This window comes from Bombyx mori, chromosome 25 (genome assembly GCF_030269925.1).
Source record: "Bombyx mori chromosome 25, ASM3026992v2".
NCBI classification, from domain to species: Eukaryota; Metazoa; Arthropoda; class Insecta; order Lepidoptera; family Bombycidae; genus Bombyx; species Bombyx mori.
The window spans coordinates 11,356,285-11,368,780 of NC_085131.1; the positions used below are offsets into that span (position 1 = coordinate 11,356,285).

The following is a 12,496-nucleotide window of genomic DNA, read 5'->3' on the forward strand; positions in this document are numbered from 1 at the left end:
TAGTAGTACGTCAAAGAATAATTAAGTCAGACCCTATGATTTATGACCATATAAAATTTTATATCTTCTATGGCATCACTGGACATAAATATATCGCAGAACTGACCATCGCAGGAGCAGACGGGTTCTTGAGCGGCGACCTTACACTGATCAACCTGTAAAACTGAGACTTAAATCCCAGTGTCTCAAAGTAGATGGCGGACATTCTGATGCCAATGAGCTCCGGTATCCACTTAACTAACACCAGATGGTCTGTGATATATGTAGTTGACCCAAAAGTACAGTATCAAAGACCTTTTGTATTTTGGCCTTATTTAGCACTCTGCAATAGGATTAACCTTGATATTTAACTAATTTATTGACTTCATATTTCATAATTACACATTAATACTTTACATACGAATTAATTCATAAAATAAAACCACAATGTATCAATGACGGTAATTTATTCCCAAAAATATATATATGTATATAAAACATTCTGATTATATATTTACAATTTGTTTCGCATTCATTGTATAAAATTTCATTTATTTATTATTACATAATAAAACAACTCCACATTTACTTAAAACGTCAATGCTAAGTTATACCGAAAAAAATTAAGTTCTCTATGGCACAGTGCGGACTTGCAACCAAATTTAAACCAGAAAGTTGTGTAATCAAGAACGAACCAAACCATAACGGTTAAAAGAAAGTATAATAAACTTTTTTTTTCAAAAAAAAACATCATTGTAACTTATAAGCTAAAACGTAAGATAGCTTACTGAATATCTACTAAAAATAAACAAATCAAAGTTTCAACAAAAAAAAATACCACATTTTGTAACCGTAACTTTTTCTTTTTCTTACGAAACTAACTTAACGATTAAAACTATACCTAACGAGATTTAAAGTCAAAGAAAGAAATTGCATTTGCATATATTATTTAGATTGTACTTAAATGTAGACCTTTTGACAGATAAATATTATACGTGTAATATGTTTGTTTTTTAAATTATTGTTGTTAATTTAAATAATTATGTATAGACAGATTAAAAACCATTATTTTATTCGAGTGTGGAAACAGGCACCATTGTTCATTCGTATAAGTCAAATCAAAAGGTTACTCTGTAGAAGAAAAATACGATTAAAATTCACCCTCAATTCAAACGTCCAACTTTTAATGGGAATGTGATCGAAGAATAAGAGATATTGGATTAAACAAAGATGAAAGAATATTACGTACCTCAAAGAATAATGTAATGTAATGTGTAATATTTTGTAATGGTTCAAAGTAAAAGTAAACACTTGTGAATTGAAATCACATACTCCAATTAAAAGGGTTTAAGAAAAGAAATAAGAGATAAAAAAGGAGCTCAGATTAGACTTTAATGTTTTAAGAGTAATAAAAAGTCTAATTGTGGTTTACACAAGCGTTTTACATAAAACAAATGAGGAGTTAGAGATGTATTGAGAAATTGACTAAATAGAGAGTTAGGACTAGAATTATAGAAATTACAGTTTATTATTAGCAAATCCACAGAGTAATCAATCGATGTAAACACAAGCCATACACACAAGCGACATGATGATGTTTCAAAAGTAAAACCAACACCAAATAAGTTTCCTTCTCATAGCTTGTAAAACTTTTAATAAGTATTTAGCACGTTTTGCCGTTGTCAAAAAGATGCGAAACGTTGTGTCTATGATAATTTTTAATCTGTACTTACTTAAAATAGGTACGTGTTTTATTTTTTTGGTATTACATATTTCATGTTTATAAATGGTAGACGAGCTTCAAAATCGTTATTTGAAGTTAGGAGGCCGCAAAACAAATAGTTTTATCCGTAATTAATTTTAGGTTATGGCGGATTCCGGCTTTGGTGATTGACTGATACAGCCCGTTCACGGCATATATAGCACAGGCGTATGTTGTGCGATCTGTCCGGCAAATATCGGCACGCACCTGGAGGTAATCCGGAGGGAATACCAACTAACCCCACAAACTGTCGGCACGTTGACTCATCGTTTATCCTGCTCTAAGGTTCGCGTTAGAAAAATTCTGAAGGAATGCAAAATATGCGCAGCCGACTTTAAAACGTCAAGAATTTAATTCATAGCTTTTACATCGGTCTTTTACGTCATTTACGCTTCATTTCAATTAGAGCTTTTGTTTTTCTCTACAATATCTGCTACGGTAATTACACGATAAAGTTCACATTATGACGATTATTTAATTTCTTACGTCGTTTTTGATTCATTGTTATCTTATATTGTAGGAAAAGTTTTTGTATTTGTATATGAACTTATATGACAAATCATGAAATGATTCTAAGTATACCTAAGTATACAAAAACAATATTGATCATTTTTCAATTTTAAAAAATTTGGTATGTGTCTATTTATTTTTCAGTGCTGGTACGAAAATTTTAGAGATAATTGGAGTACGACATAAAGTTTCAACTAATTTTTGCACAACAAAAAAGTATGTACTTTATGTACTTTATGAACAAGATTATTTATTTATTTATCACAAAGATGAAACCAAAGCAAGTTTTAATAGATTAAGTTTTAAAAACTTCCAAATATTCCCTTGAAGTGACACCGAATCTTTACCGCTCAAATTCCGTAAAACCTATTGACCACATGTGACATTACGTGTTATGATTCACGTTAAAAAGTGTAAGAATTTTTAGGCTTTATTTAACATTTTTCACGTGTTAATAAATTTCTATTCTTAATTATAGATAATAATAATAGAGTAGTTCTTTTTTTTTTGGCAACCAGTTGTAAAGTTAACATTTCATTATTACAAAACGTATTATGATGACATTACGCAAATTGAAATGAAATACGATTCATTTTCATTTCCCGAAATCCGTTTGCGGATCGTGTGACATTGAAAATTGTTTTGTCGTAATAATTCATGGTGTATTGGGAACGTTGCGGAAAACGAAGACTGCGATTGAAAAATAAAATGTTTTAATGTTTTTTTTTGCATAGCACGCAATGTAATACAATTTTTTTTTTAAAACTAGTACTCGGGGTCAACGACCTCGTGCGGAAGCGGGGGGCCACTCGCGCTTTTTCATTGCGCGTTAAAAAAAAAGTGCATTAACTAAAACGACAAGTATTTAACAAGTATTTAAAAACATACATTGCTAATGCAAGTACCATTAGCAATGTATGTTTTTAATTTGTTGCATTTATGGGTTTGCTTTCCGGACTGGTCTCATTATACTATATAGTATAGAGTTAAGAATTTAGTTAACTAATGTTTGGTACTACTCGACCGCACAGGGTGTTCCGAAAACGCTCACGCAAAAGTAGATAGCTAACGGTGTGGTACCGATTCTCAATAAGATTTAAGGTAAAAATTATGTATACCTTGAAATTCTTATAAAATTTTTGTAATCGACTCAATGTACCTCCACAATTGTCTACGTTTTCCGCCGCCCAATAATAAAATAATATTTGATTACTGATCAATGTAACGTCAACAGATGAAACGTTCTAAATTCAACACCAGAAACTGACTACGAGATAATGAGCAAGTAACTCAGACATCAGATACTACTTAATTTTAACAAAAACTGACTCCGATTGGGAATGGTGCCTGAGACGTGTGCTGCTGTAGTGAGGCTCACTCACTAAACACTAAGCCAGCGGTACTCAATCTTTTTTACCGAGCGATTCCATGTACTGTGTGCTAAGTGCAAGTTTGTTAAGGTTCTCGATGGCATAAAAGTTAACCCAATTTTGTATGCAGTTGGAACAGCGCCCCTAGCGGCAAGCGTAGGCAAACGATCCCATTCCATACAAATATGAGCTACTTTTTACGCTATCGAGAACGTCAAAAAACTCGCACTAAGCACACTGGTCATCGTTATCGTCAAACCCGTCGAATGCGACGAAGGGTTCGTCGTGGAGCTAAAACCACAGTTACAAGCCACTGAGTTTCTCGCCGGATCTTCTCAGTGTGTCGCGATTCCGATCCGGTGGTAGATTCAACAAAGCACTAATCTTGCTAGGGCAGATGTTAGCCAAGTCTCCCGAGCTGAGCTACCTGAGCTCGCCTATACTTTCGGTAAATCTAGTATATATCCTCTTGAGGTAAGCGTGCTTGGTGCGAGTTTTTTAACGTTCTCGATAGCGTAATAGTTAACTCAAATTTGTATGCAGTTGGAACAGCGACTCTAGCGGCAAACGTAGGCAAACGTTAACTTTTAGTTAACTTTTACTCTTTCGAGAACGTTAAAAAACTCGCATTAAGCACACTGTAGCAGTAGGTAGTCATAAAAGAATTTAATATATAACCATCGCATAGAAATTAATGTGAAAAAATCGGTTGACATTTAAAAAATAACCTCAATTGAGAAGTTTCGATTTTTATTATTTCGTTTTCCTTAACTCTAATTGAGTATATAATTTTGATCATTAAAGTTATTTAAAATATTTTGATGTATCTAACATAATATATACTATATGTACGTGATACGTTACCGAATGGTTTCAACTAATCAATTTTCTTATACAATAAAATATAAACATAATATAAACTATTATAGTTTTTAAAATCACGACAGAAATAAAGTTATATTATTTTAAAATATTCGTGGACGATTATCGAATAATAAAAAAATTAATAATAAATCTATAATTTTAAACATTCTATATAATTTCAATATTAATTGTTCAAATCATTAAAAACAAATAAGCTTTATCATCTGCCCTGATTTTGTTATAATCGATCTTTATAAATTGTAAAAAAGTTAAAAATTACATGTCAACAATTAAAATCAATTGTTGATATGGGATCGTAACGGGTCACATATCGGACGGAGAAAGGCTTGTAAGATATTGCATTAGGAAGGACTCCAAATACACAAGTCAATGACTGACTTTATTGAATCGTATTAAATCTATGATCTTCTTCATAGTAGACTTTGGTAAAAAATACAGAGACCCTTCTGGAATCCTTCTTGGTTGGAAAGCCTTACCTACCGCTCCTTACAATTTTCGGCCCTGCATTCATTCGAGTGATTTCGACTCATAAAATTACTCCATCCGTCAGAATGTTTGTGTGAGTTCAATCTCGTACACACATACATAATTCAGTTCTTTATTTTTCATACGCTTCATTACCCTTCGAAACATAGAAAATGATTCAAAAGGGGAGGAGAAATGATCCTCTCACCAGTGTTCCTAGCTCGAAATCACTCCACATTCATACGTTCAACATACATTAAAAACGGCACGCGTCTACCCAAGTTTGACGTCATCGAAAGCAGTTAACAGGTCGCTGGTCCCCTGAAGAAACTCCGGGTCGGCCCAGAAATCCGATGTTGGGAGTTGCACGTTCGTGTCCAGTAGAATATCGTTCACCTGCATCGGGAACCCTGGGCTTGGCTGCATTTTCGTCGTCAGATACGGGTCTGATCCCTGTATGACGCCGGTTGGAGACACCATCCTCTGCCCTGGGCTGTACATTTGATGGAACTTACCTACTGGGGATAAGGATTGTGGTGTGGAGTAAGGACTCATAACACGTTCTCTCTGCGCTGGGCTCATGGCGGGACTGGAATAGCTGTTAGGGCTGGAAGGCAGGGAGTACATCGGGCTGCCTATGTTGAGACTGAGCGGGGACATAGGGCCGGTTGTCATGTTTGTTCGCATTTGATTGATGGGAGTGCTGGCGCGCATCACATGTTTGTTAGGAACGGCCTGCGTTATGTTTATGATAGGCACTTGCATGTTTCTATGAAGTACATTCTGGAGCCCTAACATTTGTGTGTTTGGTAAGATTTGATAATTTGCTTTCATGGGCTGCTTATGTGGCGTGGACTGTTGAGGGATGTCCTGTAAACACAAAAATAACGTATTAAATCCATGTTGATACGAAGACGAGAACAGAAAACACAATTGCTTAACAAAACTACTGCAAGTCTCTGGTCTGGTTTAGTTCGATGATAAAATAGCGGTTGTAGTATCGACCGACGTTGGGTAAAGCTACCCTTGAGTGGAAGGATCGGGAAGGAGTATTCACCGCTTCATTCAGACGAACGATGTGTAACTAAGGTAATATAGATCGCTTTCAATCATGTTACAAACTTGAAGAGGCATATGATCGGTCATATTACTGGTAATGGACATCGTGCCTCAATTATGTTAACAAAAATGGTGCAAAATGTATGTGCAGATTTATGTGGAGCATTAACTTTAACGTTTAATATCGAGCTATCAAGTGGCAGGAACTTTAAAGATGAATGTACCCACTACCTACTTAATATTAATGAAGATTAATGCACGGTTGCACTTGAATCGTAGGGCGTATTTGAATGAGACAGGCAAAACCAACTTAAGTTGAGGCTAATAAATGAAATATGTCAACATATTCATATTATGAATAATTTTTTGAACTTTTTCTAGTTTTTATTTTTAATATTAAAAACTTCGTTGTGGCTATTGAAATAAGGTTATTTATCTACCGTATTAGCATATATGAGACACAGCGACATCTAAACAATTTTGTTTTGTAAAATAGATAGTTAGCGTGAGGTTAACATCGCTTGTACCTACATTAGGCAGGCCGCACACAGTACACTGTTATTTCGACAATTGTGGTGGCACATTTGAAACGCGATACATTTAAGGCTCTTAAAGACTTGTTCGGACTAGGCGAGTAGTTTAGTCGAGTACCGAGTAATTTAGTAGCTAAATGTGTCTCGAGCACCAAAAATTTAGTCGAGTAGGTTAGTAAATAATTTAGTCAAGTCAATCCATTTTGTTCTATTTTTTCGGGCGAGTAGTTTAGCCACTAAATTACTCGGCACTCGACTACAATACTCGCCTGATCCGAACAAGACTTTACATGCGCGCTAGAACATTCCTAGAGAAAGGCAAACGCGTTACGATTGCAGTTTGTTGGACGAGACATTTGCCGAAATGAAAAGCAACATGAAACTTTACGTCGGGCTCATGGCAGTGATTAAAAAAACTCTACACTATACATTCGTGTGAACTGTTTTGTGTATTTTTTATAGTTAATTTTTCAATTTTCGTTTCGCGCTTTTAACGTTACAAATAAAATAAAAAAACTATTTTGTGTACCGGCACACTCGGTTCCTGTTTTCGAGAACAAATACAACCAATAATCAATTGAACCATTGATTTTTTTAAATAATCTATATATACATATTTGAAAATGAATTGCTGTTCGTTAGTCTCGCTAAAACTCGAGAACGGCTGGACCGATTTGGCTAATTTTGGTCTTGAATTATTTGTAGGTAGGTAGGAATTAAATAAAAATAACAATTTTGTTTTCTCTTTGATGTGTCTCCTGTCGGATGAATTCCTTTTGTTTGTTTTAAGTTTATTTTATACAAAAGTTTGGGTCTTTTATTACATTTATCGATTGAGGCACTACGAAGTCTGCCGGGTCAGCTAGTAAATAATGATAATAGTTCATTTTATTATCAGGCAACGATAATAACATTTCAAAATTATACATACTGTTAATGTATTCACAAATGCATGGCAACAGTTTTGTGCTTACGTAATTACCACAAAATCGAATGATCTCCTTGTAACCGTGATATATGTATCTATACTAATTATATTATAATTATAAAGAGGAAAGATTTGTTTGTTTGTTTGTTTCGAATAGGCTCCGAAACTACTGGACCGATTTGAAAAATTCTTTTTCCATTAGAAGCCGACATTGTCCCTGATGAACATAGGCTACTTTCTTTTTTTATTTTTTTTTTTTGTTTCATATGTGTTTTAATGTTCCCGAAGCGAAGCGAGGGCGGGTCGCTAGTATGAAATAAAACAAAAGACGAAAGAATGTGTGGCACTTCAGCGCTCCGAGAAAATATTTAATTTTAGTGACTGGTGACATAATTAGGGCCGAGCGAGTATTTCCATTTGTCGTAAAGCAAATTTGCGATTTTTTATGACAGCCATTGTACCGAAGCATTAAAGTTTTAATATTATAATTTGATTTGGTTTTATGAACTCCTATAATCGCCTAACATCAAATAGCTTTACCCGACTTAACGCTAAACTATATCTGAATATATACTTTTCAACGTTCGTAAAACAAGACAAGTTTTACTGAGCATTATTTAATTTTTGATTTTTTATTATAATCTGATATAACACAGTTAATATCCTGCAGTGCTGAAATTGTTTATTATTCAATTAAAATGCTCGAGTGCTACCAAATATACGACCCTTGTTCAGTGACCGTTAAAAGACGTCAAATAAACCCAATTATTCAGTTTTATTTTCTTTCACGGAAACTTTTCGAAAACAACATTATAAATGTACATAATTAAAGTCTTCTGCGTCCACGAAAACTGTAAAATATTCGAAACGTCGACAAATAATACAATGACAATAAAAAAAAACGCAAGATTAAACCGTACAATTAGTTTTAATTATGTCTGTGACTCGTGAAATCCCAGGAGAATGCTATAATTACAGCTATTTTAATTGATTTTAGAGCTATTAAAGTTAGTTACGTCAATTTTTTTTTATTGCTTAGATGGGTGGACGAGCTCACAGCCCACCTGGTTTTAAGTGGTTACTGGAGCCCATAGACGTCCACAACGTAAATGCGCCACCCACCTTGAGCTATAAGTTCTATGGTCTCAAGTATAGTTACAACGGCTGCCCCACCCTTCAAACCGAAACGCATTAATGCTTCACGGCAGAAATAGGCAGGGCGGTGGTACCCACCCGCGCGGACACACAATAGGTCCTACCACCAATAATAATGTGCAAAGAAAAGCAAAGTCACGAGATATTTTTAACAGAAACATTGCCAATAAGTTAAGCACAGTAGTCAAATATCGACGAATCACAAACGTCCTAGTCGTGCATCGCCATGAAAACTGCGAAGTATTCGTAATGTTGGAAACAATAAAATGATTAAAAAAAACTTCAGAGGTGTCAAGGGACACCCGGATGGAACGAAGTTCCTTTCGATTAATTAGTGAAGGAATTGTAATTTTTTTTTTAAGTTATAATAATAAATTACGGCATTATGAAGAAGAAAAAAACAATACTATGAACTAAATTACTATTGTTGAAACGCTATCTCGAGAAACTGTACTCATTCCGCGGACCAATCGGATACGAGCAATGTCACGCGATAAGCGCCTAAATTTTGATTGGTCAGAATGACGGATCTAAAAAGTGTCGTGACAACTTTTCGTAAGAATTTTTTCCGTCTAGCCCCCTTTCACAACGCCGATAAGGAACTTCGTTCCAAAAAAGTCAGATTAAACCATAAAATCAGTTTTCATTATTTCAATGTAATACTGAATTGAGTCTTATCTTTAATATGCACTACCAAGGCGAGACAATATTATTAACTTTACTCCAAGTAATCTCACCAGAATTGCATTTTTATCGGTATTTTTTTTAATACTTTATTCTTAGTTACAATTTCAGTTTTACGAGTTAGTTTTTTTTACTGCGTCAAACGCGAAATGGACATTTTAAGTTTTATTTTCCTCGTATTCAAGATTTTTATATTAACATTTTGACAAACTACTTAAATATTAAAGTAGGCATTATAATCCAGATGGTTCTATGTCGGTTTCAGTAAATATCTGCTAATGTTTATTAAATTAATATTACATCATTAACACTGATAATGCGGTTCGATAGCTTCATTTAATTATCTTCACAAATTGACCTAAGTTCTAGAAATTTCTTCTCCATAAATGTCCATAATAAATTAACATACTTCTACCGTTTTCAAGTTCTTAAAAAATAAATGAAACTACATAATATTAAAAGTTTTTTTTTTAAATAGTTCCGTCCACTTAAAATTATATAATTAATTTTATTGGTTATAAAAATTAATGTTTATGTGTTCGTACGCGATGTATATGAATCTTCTATAGTTATCATCTGCGTGCGACGTGGCGTACGAATGTCAATAATACATGGATGTTGCTAATACATTTTGAGGACAGAACACCGTTCAACATCGTGAGGAGGAAAGTCATAGACAGAGGTGGTCACGTCCCTAGAAATGAGAAGCATGATTAAAGGAAGGAAGCTCATATATTTAGGGCGATTCACAGCAGCGTTTTAATTTATTTATTGCTTAGATGGGTGAACGAGCTCACAGCCCACCTGGTGTTCAAATGGTTACTGGAGGCCATAGACATCTTCAACGTAAATACGCCACCCACCTTGAGATATAAGTTCTAAGACCTCAGTATGGTTACAACGGCTGCCCCACCCTTCAAACCGAAACGCATCACTGCTTCATGGCAAAAATAGGCAGGGTGGTGGTACCTACCCGTGCGGACTCACAAGAGGTCCTACCATCAGTAAAAGCGTGAGGGCGGTTTTCATTAGTAGACCACAATGGCACCACTTAGAGATAATCGATAAAAAATTTACGATTGAAAACAAAAGCCGGCAAAATTTCCACCAGATGACAGCCGTCACGTAACATTCGTTTATCATCACGGTTTTTTTTTTGCCCGATGCACCCCCTTATCGACAGCGAGCCCACACCAGATAACCGCTATCGCTTCCACGATAAGGGTACAAATACGTCTGCAGGAATGTATAATCGCATCGATAAAGCAAGCCGTCCGATTGATTGTGCGTGGTATTTGAAGATTTATCTTAGTCTGTCATTATTGCTGTTTTTAATTTATTGGTCATGAATAATATTGAATGCCTCGTAGGATAGGGCTATTTTTATGTCAACCGGTTCGAATATTTAACAGAGAGTAGATAGATGTATTTTTAATGAGTCTCCCGCGGACAAAACAACTCTCATTGACATTAAAATCAAAATGAAAACAATAAGCAGCTTTAAATACTTCCAAATAATAATATATATTAAAATACTCGTACTTAGTTAGGACAATAGAGACAGAGTACTCAAAATATTGTAATTTCATCGGTCCTTGACAAGTGTGCCAATTTTCTGAGTAGACGAACATTACAATTACTTTCAAATATTCCATTACATAGATATAATATAACATATCAAGCGACTAAAACTGTATTAAAAATCAAGCGAGACAAAAAATGTATTTTTGTTTGATCTCATAATTGAGTAGGTATACTTTTTTATTTGTTGTATAGATAGGTGAACTAGCTCACTAGCAGCGAGCCTATAGATATTACAACGTCAATGTCGCTAACCACCTTGAGAATTGAGGTCGAAGAATTGTATTGTATAACGGCTGTTTTACCCTTCAAATAAAAAAAGGGAAGGACGGTTTTTCGTTTACCGGCTGGTAGATTATTCTCGATTTGGCTTATATAACGATTTCTTTGTACACTTTATGAATAGACAAGCGGCCCGCTCCGGCTCCGCTCGGGTCTTTAACAAAAATTTCAACGATATTTAACGTTGTTTTATTTATTTAAATAAAATAACACTTATTGCGGCATAACTATAATAGTTAGACATATGCTGTCGTGACACTTTTTGTAAATAATAATGTGTTCTACAAAGTCGTAGTACATTATTTTATTCTGTCATCAATAGTTTTCGCAGCGCACGCGATGCAAAGAATATTTTAGGTGTTTTTTTTACACTTTGGGTTACATTATTGGAGTTTTAGTAAGGATCACTAATTTTTTTCAAATAGAATATATCCTATGTCACTCGGGAATAGTGTAGCTTCCAAACAGTGAAAGAATTTTTCACATCAGTTCAGTAGTTTCGGAGCCTATTCAATACAAACAAATCTTTCCTCTTTATAATATTAGTATAGAAGTGTAGATTGGCCAACGTTATTGACCCACATTGCGGATGACTTTTCGATATATTTTTTTACCTATTTTTACAACGTACATTGTACATAGGTACGAGGAGAAATATCGCAAATCAGACGGGCTCCGTCACATCTGAACATATAGTAACAGTGTTGCCATTTGAACTTGGGGTGTACTTTATGCCTATCGCGATTCGGAATTACAATCAACTGTACGTAAAGATAAAAATCAACGACCCCCATAAATCACTCGACTGTTATCGGTCGCCTTGAACAGGAAAATAATGTGCAGGATCAGGGATAGTGGTGAACTTTACGATAAATCATTTTAATACATTAATTTAATATCTGAGGCTGAAATGAGATGCACTTATATGATAACAGTGGGCCTGAATACAAATGAGAATATAGATGAGGCGAGAATACAATTGTCAGTCCGCACGGGTAGGTACCACCACCCTGTCTATTTCTGCCGTGAAGCAGTAATGCGTTTCGGTTTGAAGGGTGGGGTAGCCGTTGTAACTATACTGAGACCATGGAACTTATATCTCAAGGTGGGTGGCGCATTTATGCTGTAAATATCTATGGGCTCCAGTAACCACTTAACACCGGGTGGGCTGTGAACACGTCAACCCATCTAAACAATAAAAAAAATATCTGACTGTATTATTTCATTTTATTTTACAATTAAAAGAGCACGCCCAAAGACCATAAGCAACACCGGGTGGGCTGTGAACACGTCAACCCATCTA

At 34.9% G+C, this 12,496-nt stretch overlaps 1 protein-coding gene across 4 annotated transcripts in view; it reads right to left on the reverse strand.

Moving 5' to 3' along the window:
* Positions 1 to 429: 429 nt before the first annotated feature.
* The window catches only part of LOC101739525 (hypoxia-inducible factor 1-alpha), a 121,441-nt gene continuing 109,374 nt past the window's right edge, over positions 430 to 12,496 (reverse strand). For all 4 annotated transcript variants that reach the window (XM_062676166.1, XM_038020254.2, XM_038020252.1 and 1 more), the window contains exon 12: positions 430 to 5,841. In XM_062676166.1, the coding sequence (XP_062532150.1) occupies positions 5,245 to 5,841 (597 nt within the window). In that variant the 3' untranslated portion in view covers positions 430 to 5,244. The remainder of the gene's footprint in view (positions 5,842 to 12,496) is intronic.